General features: G+C 44.5%; 2 protein-coding genes across 14 annotated transcripts in view; one reads left to right on the top strand and one right to left on the bottom strand.

Annotated features, from left to right (window-relative positions):
• LOC129202196 (serum paraoxonase/arylesterase 2) overlaps positions 1–19159 on the top strand; it is a 33495-nt gene that overhangs the window by 7963 nt on the left and 6373 nt on the right. The window contains exons 3-10 of one of the 7 annotated variants that reach the window (XM_054814457.1): positions 1218–1273; positions 2203–2368; positions 3527–3653; positions 4455–4655; positions 5306–5387; positions 5910–6038; positions 6991–7161; positions 14886–18448. In XM_054814457.1, coding sequence (XP_054670432.1) covers positions 1218–1273; positions 2203–2368; positions 3527–3653; positions 4455–4655; positions 5306–5387; positions 5910–6038; positions 6991–7149 — 920 coding nt within the window. In that variant the 3' untranslated portion in view covers positions 7150–7161; positions 14886–18448. Of the gene's footprint in view, positions 1–1217; positions 1274–2202; positions 2369–3526; positions 3654–4454; positions 4656–5305; positions 5388–5909; positions 6039–6990; positions 10366–11078; positions 11488–11518; positions 11812–14885; positions 18449–19159 lie in introns of those variants that run through there. The other 6 variants (XM_054814462.1, XM_054814460.1, XM_054814459.1 and 3 more) reach the window with 6 other exon arrangements.
• PPP1R9A (protein phosphatase 1 regulatory subunit 9A) overlaps positions 11756–19159 on the bottom strand; it is a 147855-nt gene continuing 140451 nt past the window's right edge. For 5 of the 7 annotated variants that reach the window (XM_054814448.1, XM_054814453.1, XM_054814452.1 and 2 more), the window contains one exon: positions 18191–18406. In XM_054814448.1, the coding sequence (XP_054670423.1) occupies positions 18191–18406 (216 nt within the window). Of the gene's footprint in view, positions 18407–19159 lie in introns of all 7 variants that reach the window. The other 2 variants (XM_054814449.1, XM_054814455.1) reach the window with 1 other exon arrangement.

Genomic DNA, 19159 nt, shown 5'->3' on the forward strand with positions numbered 1-19159 from the left:
GGGATTGGGCTCCTCCCCATAAGAGCTGTTTGGCAGCCACAGGATAAATTACAGCCCAGACAAATTAATGCCATAATAAATAGGAGTTGCATAAAAGCAAACAATAAAACCAGCTGGAATTTGCAGGTCCTTACCCTCAGGAGGAGGTGCCGAGGTGCCCAGGATGGTGTGACCCACGTAGGGTCACGCGGGTGGTCTGTGGCCAAGCAGGAGGGGGTGCAGACACATGGGGAAAACTGAGTGGAAAACTTTTGCGTTGGTGGCCCTATTAAATAAAACCTGCAGAACAGTTTCCTCCTTTAAGCAAAAGCTCCTGGGTGGGTTTAATCCGGCCATGATCTGGAAAGTGGCTTATGGGGAATGCTGTTTGTGCTGGTGGTTTGAAGAAGAGATGGGAGGTTTCTCAGGGGAGTGGTGAAAAGGCAGGATGGCAAACGTGCTTCTGTGTTGGACTAAAAGCTCTCTGGAGAGTGCTTGATCAAAGCCTAAAATTGCTCTAGTGTTCTTACTAAAAGGATTTTATTTTATTTTATTTTATTTTATTTTATTTTATTTTATTCTGTTTTGTTCTGTTTTGTTTTGTTTTGTTTTTTTTATTTTCCTAGCAGGGAAAAATATTACAGGAACTACAGGAACTGGCAATATTGGAAATGATTACCCACAGTTAAAAATGTGGTCCAACTATTAAAGCCCTTAGCTGTTAAAGATATAGTAGGTTCTCTGTCACTTGAGAGCTTTAACAAAATATTTGGCAATCCATCTTAATGAAATGCCCCAGGTCACCAGGAGAATTAGCATGCGCAATTCCCAGCGCTGCCTTATGCGAGCGTGCAGGCTGAGTGATGGGTACGGTCTTGCCCTGAAAATCTCGTGGTCGGCGCTCATTGCTTGCTGCAGAACACTGCCATCGAAAGTGGGTGATTCATCCCGCGCCGCCCTGGAGTGTGCGGAGCTGGGTGGGGGACTGCTCGGCCACCGCAGGGGCACCCCTAACCCCCAGAAAGAAGTGAACCCCAGTACTAGTTCCTAACCTGGCGTGCTGCTGCCTTCTGCTACCACTTTTAATGTGCTGTGAACTTTTCCGCTGAACTTCACCGCTTGTGCAGTCGTATCGGAAAGGGGCGTTCGCGAGAGCTGGAATTGTACAAAACAGGAGATTTTTCGATGGGGAATATTTAATGTCACCTGAAAACCCCCTGTTTATCTCTGTCTTGCAGAAGCTGGTTCAGAAGACATCGACATACTTCCCAATGGCTTGGCTTTCATCAGCTCCGTAAGTGCCCGTGCACACTCCCTGCGCAAGGGCTTGCCTGCTTCCTTATCTATAGAAGCCATAGGTGAAAATTACAGGCCGGACTCTTTTGTCCTACAAGGCTGGCTGGCTCCTTAGGAATGGCCCTGACTTGTGTCGGCTTAGCTGGTGTTTCCTTCTGCTTGAACCGGTGCACTTCTTGACACTGAAGTGGCGGTGGTGGCTCTGACACGCGTATCCTGTTGCGCTGGCTTATCTGCCCACGCAACCTTCTATTTCTTTCATGCTGCTTACTTGAAATGTTGAAATGTCAAACCTTTCCCTTGTTAAGAAGGTGTGTTAATTCCCTGTCTTTTAAAAAAACAGTCAGATTTTGTGTGTTGATTTTGTTCCTGAATTTTTTTTAGCCTTTAGGACATAGGTTTTCAAGCTTTTCTTTGCAATCAGGAGGGCAAGCGATTCTTTCTAAAACAAGAGCTGATGTTTTCATCTACGTGCTCCAGGGACACCCAGGGAATGATAACGTTGCAAAATTTGTGCCAGAAATTGTGAGCTGTTGCACTGCTGCTGTTCCCCGTGGCTTTACCACGTCGGATGCATTCGGTGCTGCTCTACTTCCAGTTTGTCCCCCAGCGTGTCTGTTCACAGAGTGGTTTGGCGCACGGGGAGCACTCACCTGGGTGGTGGCCGCAGAGGGTGGTAGTGGTGCCACCACCCAGGGGGTAGGTGCCTGGGCATGGCTCCTCATGCCCACCACGCAGCTTGCTCCCTCTGTGCTCGCGGTTAAGGGCTCACCAGGGAGAGCAGAGCCGGTCCCTCTATCTCCATCATGGCATGGGGACATCCTGATGTCTGCTTGCAACCAGAACAAGGCTCCAGCGTTTTCAACCCTGTGATGCTTCCCATTATCTTTTATCCAAGAATGATTTTCTTATGTTTTCATTTTACAGGGCTTGAAATATCCAGGAATAAAGAGCCCTGCACCAGACAAGCCAGGTGAACTATTTTTGATGGATTTGAATGAAGACAATCCCAGAGCAGTGGAACTGAGAATCAGCCGAGGGTTTGATCTGGCATCGTTTAACCCTCACGGAATCAGCACCTATGTAGACAGAGGTAAACAGAGCTTTAACTTGAGGTGGTGGCAAATCTCAGCCTAAAGAGCACAAACAGAAATCCCTCTGCAGCCTTGCATTGCACCCCCGATAGCTCGTGCTTGCTGGGAGAGAAAAAGGTTTTCAGGCTTTTTATCTTGGTTGGGCTCTTTCCTAAATGTCAGCTGCTAAAGCAAACACCTTTGCACATAATCTCAGGCTGTCTGAGACAGAAAGATGTCCTTTATATTGAAAGGAAAGAAAACATGGGAAAAGGTTGAGGAGTTGAAAATCACACGAAGTTTATTTTACCAATTTACACCTATCTCACTCTGGGGTCGGGCTTTGAGGAGACATGTGCTTCACCGACAAGTAATGACCAGAATGGAGACTTTTATAGATAAACAGTAAATTATCAAATCTCTGTAAATTACCAGAATTTCTGGTACTCTGTGACCAAGCCAAGTTCTCCTCTCCAAGACATGTTCTCCTACAGCAGGCTCTGACTACCAATAAAATACCCTCCGTGCTCTCCTTCCTCTCTTTTTCCCTGTCCTTTCGCAGGGCAATTAGAAGTCTGCGAATATTAAGAGAACCACTGCTTCAGCTTGACCTGTGTCCCCATACAGTCACCCTTTAAGGGGAAGGTGGTGGAGAAATCAGTGGTGGCTAATTTAGGGTCTCACCGGAAGGGCTGGGCAGAGGAACTGCAGCCTTACACAGGAGAAGGATGCTCCTTCAGCTTTCTCAGGGGGTGCGGTGAATAAACTGGAGAGCCCAAACTGGCTGGGCTACAAGCCCTCCTTCCCAGCTGACCGTGGCTTTTTCATGCAACCAGTCATTATAGTGCATCAGATTGCAAAACCCAGTGGCTTGGGCACAAGGATGAAGCCATGATTTCTTTCTTCCTTGGCAGAAATAGCAAAAACATAGTTTACACAGCAGTTTCCTACAGAGCGAGCAAGGGAGTAGAGTGGCTGGAGATCTGGCTCCAGTTGCAGTGGCATCCTGCATTACTTTGGTACTTGTCCTTCTGCCTCTGAAGAACTGTGAGACAAATGCCCCAAACCCAAAATGTGCTCTGTACTAGAGGCTGCTTCCTTCAGAGCTGTGGGTGCTCAGCCACACAAACTTGTTGCAGAGAATTCAGCTGTTTCCATTTCTTTTTTTTTTTTTTAAGATGACACCGTGTACCTCTTTGTTGTGAACCACCCCCATCAGAAGAGCACAGTAGAATTGTTTAAATTTGTAGAAGATGACAATTCTCTTCTACACCTGAAAACCATTCGACACGACCTTCTGACAAGGTATTGGAGCCAAATACGGTCTTCCCCCAGAAGAACAGGCTGCTTTGGTAAAACCAAAGTAGGATGATTTTGGTTTTAGGGTATTATTAATATGACAGATTTTCTCTTTAACCAGCTTTCCTGTTTCTCTTATTGAGTGCTTCTTATCTCTATAATCAAAAACTGCTTTTCTCCAATCTCTTCTGTAAATGAGATTTTTAATAGTTGTATCACTAAATCAGTCTTAAGCGCTGCTGTGATTGATGCCAGTGAATTAGCTTGACATCCATTTCCCCTTCTCTTACAAAGCCCACTCTCAGGTCATTGCAGATATGAATCTTCAGATATTCTATAATGCTGAATTTGCTACAGTGTAAAAATAAACATACTTTTAACTTTTTTTTGTTGCATACAAAATTTTCTTGGTCTGTTCTACTGCAAATGATTGTAAGATAAACAGAGCCTGATAGATAAAGTTGTCACAACTCCTACCTGTTCTCTGGTGTCTAGTTGAATGTAACCAAAAAAGAGAAAAATTTCCATGAACTATGGACAGGTAGCCAGATCTCTAGCTGATGCCCTATGGTCCTGTTCAGGTCTCAGCACTGCACAGTCTTGGCTCAAAAAAAAAAAAAAAAAAAAAGAAGTAAAAAGGATCTAAATAACTCAGTCTCTTTCTGAAGTACCATCTGTAATTGCTGCCCCTTTATGTCTATGGGGTAACCATGTCCTGGCTGGATTCTGTGCAGTCCTACAATGCTCCTTCATACCTCTCATTTAATTATTTCACTTATTTTTCTCCCTCTCATTTTATTTTTTTAGTGTGAATGATATAGTAGCTATGGGACCAGACAGCTTCTATGCTACCAATGACCACTACTTCTCCGACTTCATCTTGATGTTCTTGGAGATGTTCTTGGGTTTAACATGGTCAAATGTTGTTTACTACAGCCCAAAAGAAGTTAAAGAAGTAGCAGCTGGGTTTTATTCAGCCAATGGAATTAACATTTCACCTGACAGAAAGTAAGTTTCTCCTTGCCTTAGATTTTGTTTGATCGCACAAAAGATCCCCGAAATCCTAATTTGTACACGCGGTCGAGTGTCTAAACTGGCTTATGTAAGGCAAGGTGCTACCTGTACAATGTAAGCGATACGGAGGGTTTGTAGAACTGAAGTCATGTGTCTTGGTCTTTAACTGGAGGCAGGTTTGCTGCTTCGCGTGGTAGTTTATATGTAATAAGATTAAAGGTTGCTGCATTTTAACCAGCCGATACAGAAGTTAGTGTATATTGCTTGCAAGGATTAACAGGGTGGGATTTCTGCAGGTGGGGAATGCTCTACAGTCTTAAAATCTGTATGACTGAATTAACCAGTCCTGTGGTGTAGACAGGTGAGCTTAAATTAAAAAAAAAAAAAAGCATATTTGCGGATCTCGCAATCGAAGACCTGCTGCAGTGTTGTAATGGAAGAACTGGCACAGCGTGAAGCTACATTAGTGCCTCAGCAGGTCGGCTTCAGTTCAGTGCCCTGGGGTCTGCTTGCGATGTCTCTTGCTGTGTGAGAACTGTGAGCTGGCATTCCTCGCGGGAAGAGCTGGGCTTGCACAGGAGGAACTGCCTGGTTTTGGTGTCTGCTTACTCAAACACATTGCTAAGAGGTGCTTTCTTTTGAAGGTACATATATGTTGCAGATGTACTTGATCATAATGTCCATGTTATGGAAAAACATGCTAATTGGAATTTAACCCATGTGAAGGTAAGGTGCTGCTGTTCCATAAAAAAGAGGCGTATGTGAATTTTGGACAGATTAGTCCCCATGAACACTTGAGATTTCAACCTGATCATGCGTGACGTTCTGGCCTGGATGGCTCCTGCCGTGGGTTTGCAGAGGTGCTGTGCGCCCCGTTACAGAGCTTCAGGTCTTCCGCCCTCACACCAGCAACCAGAGAGGGATCCTCGGGCATGCTGTAGAGCCGCAGTGGAAGTCAGTGTGGGTCAGACCGCAAAGCACTGAAGTAATCAACACGAGCATAGGTGTGACTGAGCCGACAGGGAAAGCTCGGAGCAGCAAGCCGGTTTCTCACGGCACAGAGGAGGGGATGAAGCATACTGGGGGAAAAGGAAAACAGCACTGGGGGAGAAAACATTTCTTAAAAAATCAGTCTAAGTTATGTCAGATGAGAGTCTTGGACAAGTCTATTGGTTATGTTATAGTTTGCTTCCAGGACTTCTGATAGCTTTAACTTCTCTTTTTCTTGTTTCCCTCTGCGTTGGATAGACGCTGCAGCTGGACACTCTGGTCGATAACTTGTCTATTGACCCTCACACTGGAGACATCTGGACAGGATGTCATCCCAATGGGATGAAGCTGTTCTACAACGATCCCAAAAATCTGCCTGCCTCTGAGGTGCCTTTTGGGAGATGTCACTGCTCTCTTGGCTGTGTCTGTGCCAGAAAGTTGCTCTGTTCAAATCGCCCCGGTATAACTTGGCTCTGCGTTCCATAGAGAAGGGCCTGGCCAGCCTTTGTGAATGCAGAGACCGAGCTGGCTTCCAGCTTCCAGCTTCTGCTCCAAAGTGGAAAGCTGAACAGCGTATACTCGCTAACAAACACCTATTCAGATCCTTAGGAGACAACTGAGTAATTTCCAGCCAGTAGCTCAGTCATTCCGGACTCCTTAGGCTGCTTTCTGTGCAGCTGTGGCCACGCAATCACATTTTGATGAACTGTGTTAATTGCTGAGCCAGCACCTCTTTGCCAAACAAAAAATAATTGACTGACTGCAATGCACAACCAGAAGCATTCGCACTGGAATGATTTATCTGTGCGAGTGTGGTTCATCAGTAGGCGCCACTGCAATCCATCTTTCCTTCTGAAATCAATGAGGTACTGGCATCGGCGCGCTAGCGGCCACGAGTGCAGATGGCTGGTTGGTGGCTGTTTGATTTCAGCCTTGTTTGAAGCTCCCCATAAGACATTTTGCAAAATTATCATGTTCAATAGCAGTAGATTTATGACACTAGGCAGTTGTTTGTCTGAAAAAAGCATGAAAATAAGAAGATATTAAGTAACTCTTAGGCTGGAAAAACCTGTGCGCATTCCTAGTGCTGGGGATAACTGCCGGCCGTGCCTCCTGACGTGGAGTCTCTGTTGCACAACCACTTAAAAAAAATAGTCTCCATGGACCATGCTTCACTGAAGCAGAAATTGTGACCCTATCACAAGAATCACTTGGTTGCGGTTAGCAGCAGCTGATCAACCTAACTAATTTGCTTAAATTAACATACTGATGTTCCCTCCATCCGTGGAGGATTTTCACCCACAGCCGTTTCAGTAGACGTATCCCCCTCCTCCGGCAGGTCCTGTGCATCCAGAACATCCTCTCGGAGGAGCCTGTGGTGACACGCGTCTACGCTGACAACGGCTCTGTGCTGCAGGGAAGCTCGGTGGCGTCCGTCTACAAGGGAAAACTGCTTGTCGGCACAGTCGTCCACAGAGCGCTGTACTGCGAGCTATAGCTCGTCTCGCGGGTAAGATCTGCTGCAGTGGAAAGGATTTAATTCCTTGGGAACTCACTTAGTTTCTGCTAGATTTGCTAACAACAAGACTGTTCCAGTAAAGGTTAACTAGAGTCATGGAAATGTATTTTAGCCTTCCTCTCCAAAAAGAGTTTTACGCCATGGTAAAGGAAATTGAATTGAAGGTGAGAAATTAGAGTTTGTGTAATGTGGAGGACCCCATGTCAGTAACAAAGGGTAACCTTGAAGTTCAAATTCAGATTACAAATGACTAAACTGTCAGTGCATTATCTGTTGCGACTGGATTTCTGTTTTTCCCCAGAGAAAACTGATTTTGTAAATGAGAATTGCTAGCTGCCGGGGTGGTGTGCTTCCTTGTCACCGACCCTTTGGCTTTCCCAGGGACTGTGCTAAGGGTTCTTCTTCTGAACCTTCTTGTTGGCTTTCCCTAGTGCTTCCGAAATAACTGGAAGGAGAATAAATGTTATTTCAGTCTCATTTCTTCCTTCCTCCCCCTTTAAGCCATTTCCTAATGTTACTTCAGTTTCATAAATTTGCTGTAATCCTACTGAGAAAAGAGGGGGGCATCACTTTGCAGTGGTTTCTTAATGAGTCTTCCAAAGGGAGTTTAAAAAAAGCCTTTTTTTTCTTAAAAAGCGGGCAACAACTCCTGAGCACCTTCAGTGAAAAGCGCATTAGCCATTACTGTTGTCTGTCACGGCAAAGGGAACATTTCTGGGCGCTTTGCCACAGTGACTACCTCCAAGTGTGGGTCACGCGTGTTCTGTGTTTAACTTCCAGTCTGCACGGAGCCGATTCCCGCCGTGCTGCTGTGCAGCAGGCACCCTCTTCGCTTCACGTGCATCCCGCAGCAGTTACTGATAACGCCCTGCTAAAAGACCTCTCCAGGTTTCTATCGATTGATATTTTTTAGAAAGGTGTTAGTTAGCAGTCACTTGCAATAAACTCAGCTGAGAGTCCTTTGAAGTTGGGAATCAGTCTTGTGCTTTACAGTGCGCACAGCAAGGCGCTAGCCTGGCAGAAGCCCCGCTTTGAACCACCACTTGGTTTCGTGCCCGGGGAAGCAAGCTTTTCTGTCACTAGCGTAGACGTTCTTACCCGCAGAGCAGGTCCTGTAGCCGTTCTTGTCCTGCGAGTTCCCACCTCTGCTCACCGCTCCAGCTTTGTGAAAGATGCTGGCATCCAGCTAAAGGCTCTGCGTTATCCGTGCCTGCTGCCCTGCTGGGGTTGCCGCTGTGCTGCCCGCGCCTGCCTGCACTGCCCCTTGGCAGCAGCTTGGCTGCCCCCTCCAAACGGTGTCACCAGACAGACCTGCCCGGGGCCACTGTCTCACCTGCATCCCTCAGCTGATGCGGTAGCGTTCCCTCGGTGCTGTTCTGCCACTGCTGCGCGGAGATAAAAGGCAGGCAGCTCGTGAAGCGCGAGCTCAGGAGGAGAAGGAGCCAGTCCCTGGGTGCTAATTGCTATTCTGGCTTTGCTATTCCTTGCAATTTGCTTCACCACCAGCCACGGCCTCCTCTAATCTGGACGGTGCATGGCAAGTTCAGTACTTTGAAACCACAGGTGCACTTCTGCCTACAAGACAGAGCAAATAACCTGCTTTATAGCAGCCCGAACACTGAGACAGGAGCCAGAGTTTGTGCAAGTCTTCATCTCTCTTTGGGCTTTGCCATTCTGGCTGAGAGGAACCGTTGCTGCGGGCTAAGGTTTGGGTGAGCGGTGGCCCTGAACAGCGAATGTGTGGTGACACCTCTGCCTCCTGTGCCTTTCCTTTCTCACACAAGTAAGCCTAACAGCTTTCATCCGCTGGAGTGAAGGAGTTACTGCTCCTTCTCCAAGGGAAGGGGGCAGCTCTCACCAGAGCAAGGAGAAGGTGCCAGGGCTCGTGTCTGGGGCTGCGTTGCTGTACGGGAGGGACAGTGCCATCCCCCTTCCTCTGCACAGCTGCAGTGGGCTCTGGGTGTTGCCACATCCCCTGCCTGTCCCCAGAACGTCTGCTCCAGCCCGAGCCCCCGTGCTGCCGCTGGCACAGACAGCGTGGTGTAAGGCACCTCCTCGGGCGCAAGAAGTTATGCGAGGGTTGAGAACTGAGCTGGCAGCGGCAACATGTCGGCTCAGCCGCTGCGCCCTCCCCGATGCCGGCAGCTTCCCACGCTGCCGTGCCAGACACCTCTTTCATCCCCGCGTAGCAATAGTGGTTGCTGGTACTTGTGATGTTTCGTATACAAACAGCACATGCTGCAGGGCTCTAGTGATGGCTGGAGGAGGAGACTTCAGCTTTAAGGCTACCCACATGGCGGCTCACTGACCTTGACTCTTGGGCACAGCACTGTGTGAGCGGGTCTGTGCACAAACTGCTTTCACCGCTCCTCTCCAAAATGCCCATGGTTATCTGGAGACTTGAGCACTGCCCAGGGTTTACTGTCTGCCTACAGAGGCTTTGGTGACCGAGGACTCATCTGTTCGGATCACGGTTTCAAGTCTTTTGCTAACCACGGCATGCAGACAGCCCTTCCCAGAGCAGAGCCGGCCCCGAACGAGGGCAGCTTTTGTCTCATCCCTTTGCTGGACTTGCCTTTGGCATCAGCCAGCTGCACCAAGCACCCGAGAAAATAATTTAGCGTAACTCTGAGTTTGCCGCTCCTTCCTTAGCAACTTCTCTCCCTGCAGGACATTTTCAACTTCCCTGGGAAGCAGCGTGCTTTCCTACAGGAACTTGTAATCCATTTTCAGCCTTCAGGAACAGACATTCTTCCCAGGGCCCAAGCAGAAGAAACTGCTCTGAAGGCAGTTCTCACAATAAGGGGAGGTTGGGCTATTAACTTGTTGGTGATCAGCCATCAATGTCCTGCACTAGCATTTTAAAATAATTATTTTAGGCTTGTGCCACTATTTGTTCTCAAGTACACTAAGTGCCGTCTTCTAAAGAGTTGGCAGTTTGCTGCAGTGGCAGTAACACGGCCGAAACGCTGGTCACTGTGCTGGTCCTGGATTTACTCTCTGGTTGTGGAGGTGTAACAGCCAGCATGTCCCTCAGCCATGGTAGAAATAATCCATCAAAACACTAATTTCACGTTTTTCCAGGAGCTTAGAACATCTTCAAATGAGCAAATCTACATGTTGTTGCATCTTGTCAAACTTCTACTTTTTGTCGGTTTTGGGCTTTCAGAAAATAAAGAATGTGTTCGCTTGTCAGGTTTTTTTTCTCTCTTTTTTTAACTATTCCTGTACTGAAGGTTTTCCCAGCAGTCTGCCCACAGACAGAAGCACGTGCAAGCAACAGGCCTTATATTTTCCTAACGCTCCTAAGAGAGGAGAGAGATTATAGGGAGGATTTAGTACCTGCTATTAGTAATCGTAAAATTTTGAATTTTAACCTGAGGCACAGCGGGTCGGAAGCCCGTTGCCAACCTCCCCTAAAGGTGTCCTGGCCTCGCAGTGCGGGAACCACTGTGCATTCAAGCGGTGCTGGGCAGCACAGAGACGGCAAGCAGGCGTTTTGCAGCAGAAGCACCGCTGGCGTACAGCTTCTGCCCCGCAGCACGAAACCACCGCTTGATAGAACACACTGGCAGCCTCAGTGCAGAAACACCAGTGGGAGATGGACCTCAAGCCTGGATTCCCAATTGCAAGGGAACCTGCACAGGGAAAATCTGGGCTTGCTTCCCAGAGGCGGGCATAACCCATCATCTTTTACAAGCTGTAGAGTCTGGAGCGGTTCTGGGCATTTCGGGTATCTGAGACAACTCGCACAAACAACAAGGATGTATGTATACATGGCTCCAGGCTTAGGAAGCTGCTGAGCAGACACATTTTATGTGTCAGTCGTGGATTTACAGCCTCTTAATATACCTATTTTAATTAAGAGAGTAATTTTATGGATTGAGGATTCTTTTGTCTTCTTTCAGGTGGTGGCTGTATTAGCGGAAAGCAAGATTTATGATTCAGCCGCTGGGAAACACTGACTGGGTTAGACAGATTAAGTGCAGAGTATTTGGCCTAGATTTTGCCAGATGTAAATCCGCTGAAATGACTACACAAATTGGACAGCCTGTGCCCTCTGCTTTTCCCTAACTTAATGCTTTACTAAAATCAAATACATAGAGACATATTAAACATAAAAAGCCCATTATCATTAACCTACACTTGAGTGTAAAATGGTAAAATGTTTTTATATACCACAACTAATCCTGGTCTTTTAAATGAACATTGACCAGCATCAGTGTGAAGGCAGCCTGTTTTTACATCAACCTGCAGCAGAATGCTGCATGCTGCATTTCATCTGCATATGAAGAAAAAAGACCATTCTCTTTCCTTACTCTATTTTTTTTAACTTCTTTTTACATAGTTACAGATTGTAAATGAGATCCACTCAGAGGCCTGTGAATCATGCCAATTTGTCCAACAGCTGGGATTAAAATAATCTTCAGCACTGAGCAGAAGGAAGGAAAGAACAAGCAGGGCAAGGTCGTCTTCCCCCCCCCAGTCTGACCCATGCAGCAACAGCTGTCCAGTCGTGCTCACCATTTATTATTCCTTCTGGAATGACCAGCAAACAGGCAGGAAAGTGAGGACTCAGTACAAATTCTAATAAAGATTCAGGATTTCTCATTTTATTGCATTCGTTGTCTAACAACAATAATACTCATTGGCAAGAAATTTATTTACACTAACAAATTAACTTTAAACCACAAGGCTTTGTTGTTTGTATTTAAACTGTAAGAAAACAAAGGGCCACCATGATATCTTGTTTTGATGTCTCCCAATAACTAAATATTAACCAAAGTTATTTTGGGGAAAACTCAACAATCTAGAGAAGTTCATAGCAACCAAGCACAAGAGAACAAGCTCAGACATGGCACTACTGTGTCTTTCATGCAGATGATCGGACACCAAGATGTACAAACAAAAAGTTCAGGATAACATGCACTTCATATACATTTGACCTCTTTAAAAAAAAGAAAAAGGAAAAAAAATCTGAAGCGCAACCACCTCTTCAACCATATAAAAAGAAACAACGTAAGAAGCCAGTTTTTACAGTGAGCACAGTGCATTTTAGTCTTTTAGCTGCCTGGTCTTCTAGCAATATGTCTAACACTTGTCAGTGACCAGTGAGTTACCATTGCAACGTGACTGGAAAATACGAAAGCAGTTGTTCAGACAGTAAATGCGTATGGGAAAGTAGAGAGTCAGAAGAGGTTCACTGTGCACTCCCCACTTCCAAATGGGCTGGTTAGTCCTTACGTCCTGTCCCCCGGGACCCCCCTTTCCTTCAGATGCTTCTGCACCGGGGTCCGGACCCGCTTCCACTGCTGTCAGTGACAAAGCTCCCGCCGAAAACCGGGCAGGAGGCTCAGGCTCCCGGGTTACGTGTGTTGGAGCCGATCTTGTGAGCTGCGAGTCCTCCTCACCTCTCCCTGCTCTGGAAGAAGAAACCTGCCTAACCCAGCAGACCAGGTTTCACAAACCCTACGGCTCGTTCTTACACAGTCCAAACTTCCCAGAGAAACGGGCAGCTCAAGGCACTACTGCCAAACCTTCCAGTAAGATGTACATTTTTTAAATTATTACTTCATGCTGACAGCAAAAGCACCCATTAGTACTGCTAGTTAGTAACCGAAAGCTCATTTTATAATGAGGGATTGGAGGGCTCAATGTCATGACTAAGGTGTCACAGCTTTGAAAAAATCAGTGTTACAGGTGGAAAAAGTACAGTAAAATCCATACGGGAGGTTAGCGAAAGGGACTGTGCAATCTGCAGCTGACCCACACTCCACTGTGCTGAGTGGGTAAGTCACCTCAGGTGTCACTCATGATCCTGCTCAAAAATGAGCTGCTGAAAGTGCTCCAATAGAAATCAAAGTCAGGGTTAAAAATAGAAGGAAGGATTTCCTTCCTAGAATACTGACACTCCAATAAACCCATCCTGCCAACCTCCCACCCCAAAAAACCAACCAGAGGACCACATGCAGAAGGACCTGCAGAGGACCATTCTGTGTATGATTTTAAAAAACCCAAAACATTAAAATCTTCTGATCTGCAAAACACATAAAACCCCAGAAGAAGAGTGAGCAAAGCCACCAGCACAGACAGAGCTGAGCATGAGGGGTAGCACTCTGCTCCTCCAGGCTCGCAGACGGTCCCGGGGCCCCTGCGCACCACCTGGCCGGTGTGCCTACAGCCCTGTAACGCACACCCACCTGTGTGCTAATCGCTACTAGTGCCGTGTAAAGCTGTATGAATGCCCATGTATGTACATACGTATGTACACGCACACAGCCGTACATGTTTGTTTAAAGAGGGAATCAAACCACAAATCACTTAAACATTTCTAGAAAGACTAGTTGATTTCATTATTTTCAGTCACTAAATTAACAAAACTAAACCAAAACCATCTAACTGCTCTGTGCACTCCGCCCATTTCAACTGTTAAAGACTTACAACTTAATTAAATATGTGCTGCTTTTTTCAAATGTCTGCCTTTTTAGTGTTTTGGACCATGACATAGCTTTCCTGAGATTTTCAAGTGAGGGAGAGCACAGAATGAGGGAAGTGCTATTAAAAGGGTCCAGCCCCTCTATCACTTTGATGATAGTGCAGGGGGTGAGGCCACACCTAGTAAGAGCAAGATCAGGTTTTACTTGTGCCTTGACAATATCTTCTCTCTGTAAACACGTGGCTAAGAAATCAACACAAGACTTAATTCTTGCAAACCTCCCCTAAATTTCAGCATGGAGAAACAGTACAGACTGCAGTGCAGATGCTGTGAAGAACTACAGCTGCATCTGTGCAAACCCTTCCTTCTGATTTTCAGTGTTGTGTTGGTACCTGGAATGGTACTTCTTGGCCAGACACAACTAAATAATGATCCTCTTCTTTTCTACGGTAGAACTGGATTCTGGACTATTAACAAGAGTGGCATTTCTTTCTCTAACTTAAAAGCGGAACATAATTCATTCTCAAAAATCACACAACATTGCCCACCTCTTACTCACCAGCACGTGAGCCAGGAGGTGAAGGTGGAGCAGCTCAGGAGGACGGGAGGCTCTGAGAGAAGCAACAAAGCATGAGGAACCTCGATGCTCAGTGCCAAGCACCTCTGAATGTCAATGAGGGTTGAGGAGTGGCAAGGTTCAGAGGAAAGCTGCTCAGTAAAATTCTAGTAAAAGCTCAGTTCTTGTGGTATCTCCGCAGCAGACCAGGGTCATGGCACAATGGATGTATTTGCAAAAAAAATTTAAAAAGTTAAAGAAATGCCAAAGCATTTGTGTACACTGAGATGCAAACATCACCTAACTCTGTTCAGCTTTTTATTACTGGCTCCTGTTCCACTGTGCAGTTCTAACCTATGATCTAGAAGAGGCTCCACTTACAGTGACCCCCACCAGACCTGCTCAGAGCGGTGGGCAAAATGCAAGCAGCAGGGGGCAAATACTCCGTGCACTGCAATGAACACGTTCGGCTCCTTCCTTGTGCCCTGGTCCTGATCTGCCCGGCCAGACTGAAACTGAATTGGGGAGTTCTAACACAGAAGTCACACGGGTGCAGCACTCCACCACGTGGGAAAATATGAGCTGGAAGCCAGTAATGTCAATATGTTTGGCTGATTTGGACACAGCAAGGAGCCACCACTCTCCACAATCTCAGTACAAACACTACTTTTTTTAGGACTAAAATAACCTGCAGTGTTGTATCTTTTATTTTCTGTTTTTCAGAGTTCCATTTTTTGCCAACTCTCCTTTCTTCACCCTTTCAGAGGCTTGATATATTCACAACCTGGCAATACCGCAGCAATGAGCAGAACTAGAGTTTACAGAACTGGCCTACCATCGTAACCAGGGAGAAGTTAACTTCACCAGCCTGCTGTGGTCACTGAGGTGTAAGGATGCATGGCTAGAGGTGTGGAAACACCACGCTGCCTGCACAGCAGTTTAAAGGGGGCCAGGCAAGTCAGCAGAATCAAAATTGCTTTAGCTCCACAAATAAATATGCAAAAGTAGGCGACAGTTACATTTGCAGGTGAGCCAAAAGAGAAAGTCTTTCCAGTCATTTAGCATGCAGTATTTGTTTCTTCTTATGACATCAAAACCCCATATTAGTCTGATTTAGCATTGGTCTACAGGAAGTTTAAGTTAAGAATGATGAGACATCCGTATCTTTTGTTTCATATATATCATCACACAATACACGGGGGAAAATGCAACACAACTTTAAAGGTCCTACAGAACAGTAACAAAAGTTTCAAACTGTGCTTTACGTCTGTTATCCAGTGACATTTCTGCGCGTCCCAACAAGTTACCATACTTAATAAAAGGAACCACATAAATCTCTTTTATCACAGAAAGAAGAGCAAAAGTCTTGACATTGCTTGGTTTGCTTTGTTTTCATGTGTTGATCAAAATGCATTTTATGGTTTTATTTTAAATTTAAGGAACTAGGAGGTTTTTTAAGTTAGGTTTTTGTTGGTTTTTTTTAGTCCGAGAATAACAAAGTAACATTACCACAAAGCAATAAACCCCCCTGAATACTTAAAGGACTTAAGTCCAATTAGTTATTCTGCAGAATAAGAATCTGATTTATGAAGAGATTAACTAGGCACTGTTCTAAGCAGCAAGAATGAAAATTCAATCTATAATGCCAAGCAGTCTGCTCAGGTTTCTAAGAAAACGAAGAACATAAAACAGGGACACCACCTTAGATTACTATATACAACCACTTAAACATTACTACAATGTAAACATAATTTTAAAAGAAAATCATCATCGAATGCATTTATCAACATTGTATTTAAAATATTAAAATTCCAGTTTCTTCCAGATAACTTTGCTTACTCAAATATAAATTGATTACCTCCTAAAAGAACAGAATGCTAGTTTTATGAGGCTGTTAAACATTTGTGTATTTTTTCTCCTACAAAGAGTGCAGAAAGATTCACTGCAATTTGGAATTCTTGTTTGCAGGTGCATTTTTTGCCAGTGATGTATCTCAGGAAAAATATCACAAGCCTTTAGAAATATCAGGAAGTATCTTTTACAGCAATTTCACTTTTAGATCTGAATAAAATATACATCAGAAATTGTAGAAATTGGATTTGGAAGGAAAAACAAAGCTAATGCTAAGGAGATCTGTTGTGTAATAATTTTGAATGAACTAGGCTCTCTCAGTCGACAGACCTTTTTACATGTCAAAGAAATTATTAGGATCAAAAGAAATGTAACTATAAACGTTGCACCCCAACTGTTTCAAATCTGAGCTTCAGAGAACTTTACAGACACAAATCTGAATGCCATAAAGTACAGAGCAGAAGAGAAGCGAAGTCAAACTAAACAAAACATTTTCTTCAAAAGAACTCAATATTTGCATTTTTTAGTCTGGCAGATTTTTCAGTTCAAGATTCTAACTCTGCATCAACATCTTAAACAATTTATGGGTTGGCATGACTAGATGAAGATTGCAACTTCCAGGACGCATGAAAGGGAAGTGACGTTTTTCTACTATAAAGGCTGCTATGTTGCTAGCTTTGACCATAAAGCAGTAAGCTAATACCTCTAGCTTCTTGTTGTGGATATTTGCCTGTTCTTTTGAAGAAATACTAAATATTTTAATACCGCTCTGTAGAGGCAGTAACACTGTGCAGTGTGAGCTATACACTGCTTCTGTCACAGTCAAAACTACACAGCAGGCTTCGCTGATGGCCTCATATACCAGGAAAACAGAAATCTCTGAAGGATGTAATACGACCACTGCTAAGCCATCAAAACATTCTACAGCCTATGCCCAAAAATCCAGGTTTTGGTGGGGATATTCTTTAAACACATCAATCAAAACGGTTAATATGTGGCAGCTTTGGATTTAGTAACCGTCACCTCCGTGGCAGATTTGATCTTAACAGCAATGTAGTGAATTCAATTTTAACCAGAATCTCCCATCTTCCTCTTCTTAAAGTGCACTTCTGTAAAAACTGAAAATCTTCAGCAGACTCAAGTTTGATAACTGTTTCCAACAACAGCTTCATAACAGCACAGCACAAAGCTTATTCTCCCAATGCCTATTGGAGAATGGATCTGAAGATGTGGTGTTTTTCTTGGAAAAAACCCAAACCACAACGAAACAAAATAAGCCCAGTTTCCTGTTCAAAACACATGAAAAAGAAAGCGGAGTGTGCTGTAAGAAAGTTGCCTACACACTGGCAGCACAATGAAATTTATACAGATCTATACGCTGTGCTCTAGTTAGAAATTCATCCTTGCTCAGATATCTAAAGGATAAATGTTATCCTCAGATTTCTGTGTAAACCCACATAATCATTTAAGGCTTTGCCTCCTTCCTGGATTAACTATTGTACAGTTAACAGAAAGAGTTTCACCTCCTGTCTTTTACTCAGGGGGAATATCGACTCTCCTGTCTTTATCTCCAGTGTATAATAAGAAGTCACGGAACAGTTGTGTTTCCACAGCAGTGTCGCTTCAAGGTACTGACGCAAGATGAAACAGTCCAGTAGACAGAACTGAGTATCCAAACACTGTAAAGAAGCTGACCTTCCAGTTAGAAAGTTAAGTCAACTCTTACCAGACTGAGCACAACTCCTTTTACCCAGCTGAAGAAACGTTCACCAATCATTTTGACTGGCCATCCTATTCAGAAGAGGTGAAGCAGTGGACCATGTTCCTCGGCATCATGCTGGTTACTGAAGTGACCAAACACAGAGAGCTCAATAGAGAAGAGTAGTTTGGAAGGAAACACTGCCACACAAATATGGAATCTGTTAGCTGTCAACAACAACAAAACAAACCGAGGGGCTGGGGTTGTTTCACATGGCAACAGCAACGAGCGTGAACTGGATATGCGGGAAAATAAAACTACACGATATAAATTTCCCTATGTCATTCTATGTATAGCCCCATTTCTCTGTACACACTCTTGTGTAATGAATACAAGAAAGCTGAAGGGGCACCAGAGTGGATATGAGTTTCTCTTCCCTTGAAGTGCCTCCACTTTCCTAACAGAGCAGCACTTCTGCTTATGACTGCTCATTAGTGCCCTCTGTTGCATCTGATGAAGACTTGTCTGTTTTCTTCAGTTTCCTCTGCAGTTGCTCTTGTTCCTTCTTCCGAAGCTTTTCCCTTTGCTTTTCCATTTTCTCTTGAGCCTTGCGAGCTTTCTCCAAGGATGCTTTCATTTCCTTTAGCTTTTTTTTAATGATTGCTCTGTCCTGGGAAGATGTCATACCAAGAGCCTGAGGTGGGGAAAACAAAATTAAAAAACAAAAATAATTTCATATGGTTTATTGTATCACAATTATTTCATAATCTAGTAATAACTCTTCTTAGGTAGAAGACTATAACAACTAAGCAAAATTCAGACAGACTCAGATACATTACTGATGTGTAAGAAATACACTTCTGTACTACTTCCTATGCCTTCCACTTCTAGAATATTAAAGAATTAGATCTCATTGCCACCACCAATGTTGACTTCATTGATCAAATGAGGCAAATAAAGATTAAACTATTTGCCTGAAGTCATCCAAGTCCACATAGAGCTAGACTTCCCAATTCTTACTGCTATGCCTTAGTCAAAAGTTCACTCAGTCTGTTCTAAAACCCCTAGAGTTAGTGAAATACCAGCAAAAAAATTCAGAAAGGAAACACTAAACTTGGACTTTCAGATCTGCTGAGCTTCCTGTAACTCCTTCCTGTAATTATTTTTGACAAAAGTAGGCTCATATTTTTACTACAAGACACAATGCATACTTTATACATCAAAACTGCATGTAGTTCTAACATAGTACAACTGGTATCAGCTTATGCCTCCAGTATCCCACTAATCCATTTTTCAGTTGCTGTTTCTGATGTATGTCTATTTACTATCTTCTCTGAATCACCCTTTCGCAAAACAGAGCTGGATGAGAAATACGTGCATGCAAATACCACTTATACATGCTGCTATATGATTTACACATGCAAATATAGGTACATTATATACACCC

This window comes from Grus americana, chromosome 2, assembly GCF_028858705.1.
Source record: "Grus americana isolate bGruAme1 chromosome 2, bGruAme1.mat, whole genome shotgun sequence".
Lineage (NCBI taxonomy): Eukaryota > Metazoa > Chordata > Aves > Gruiformes > Gruidae > Grus > Grus americana.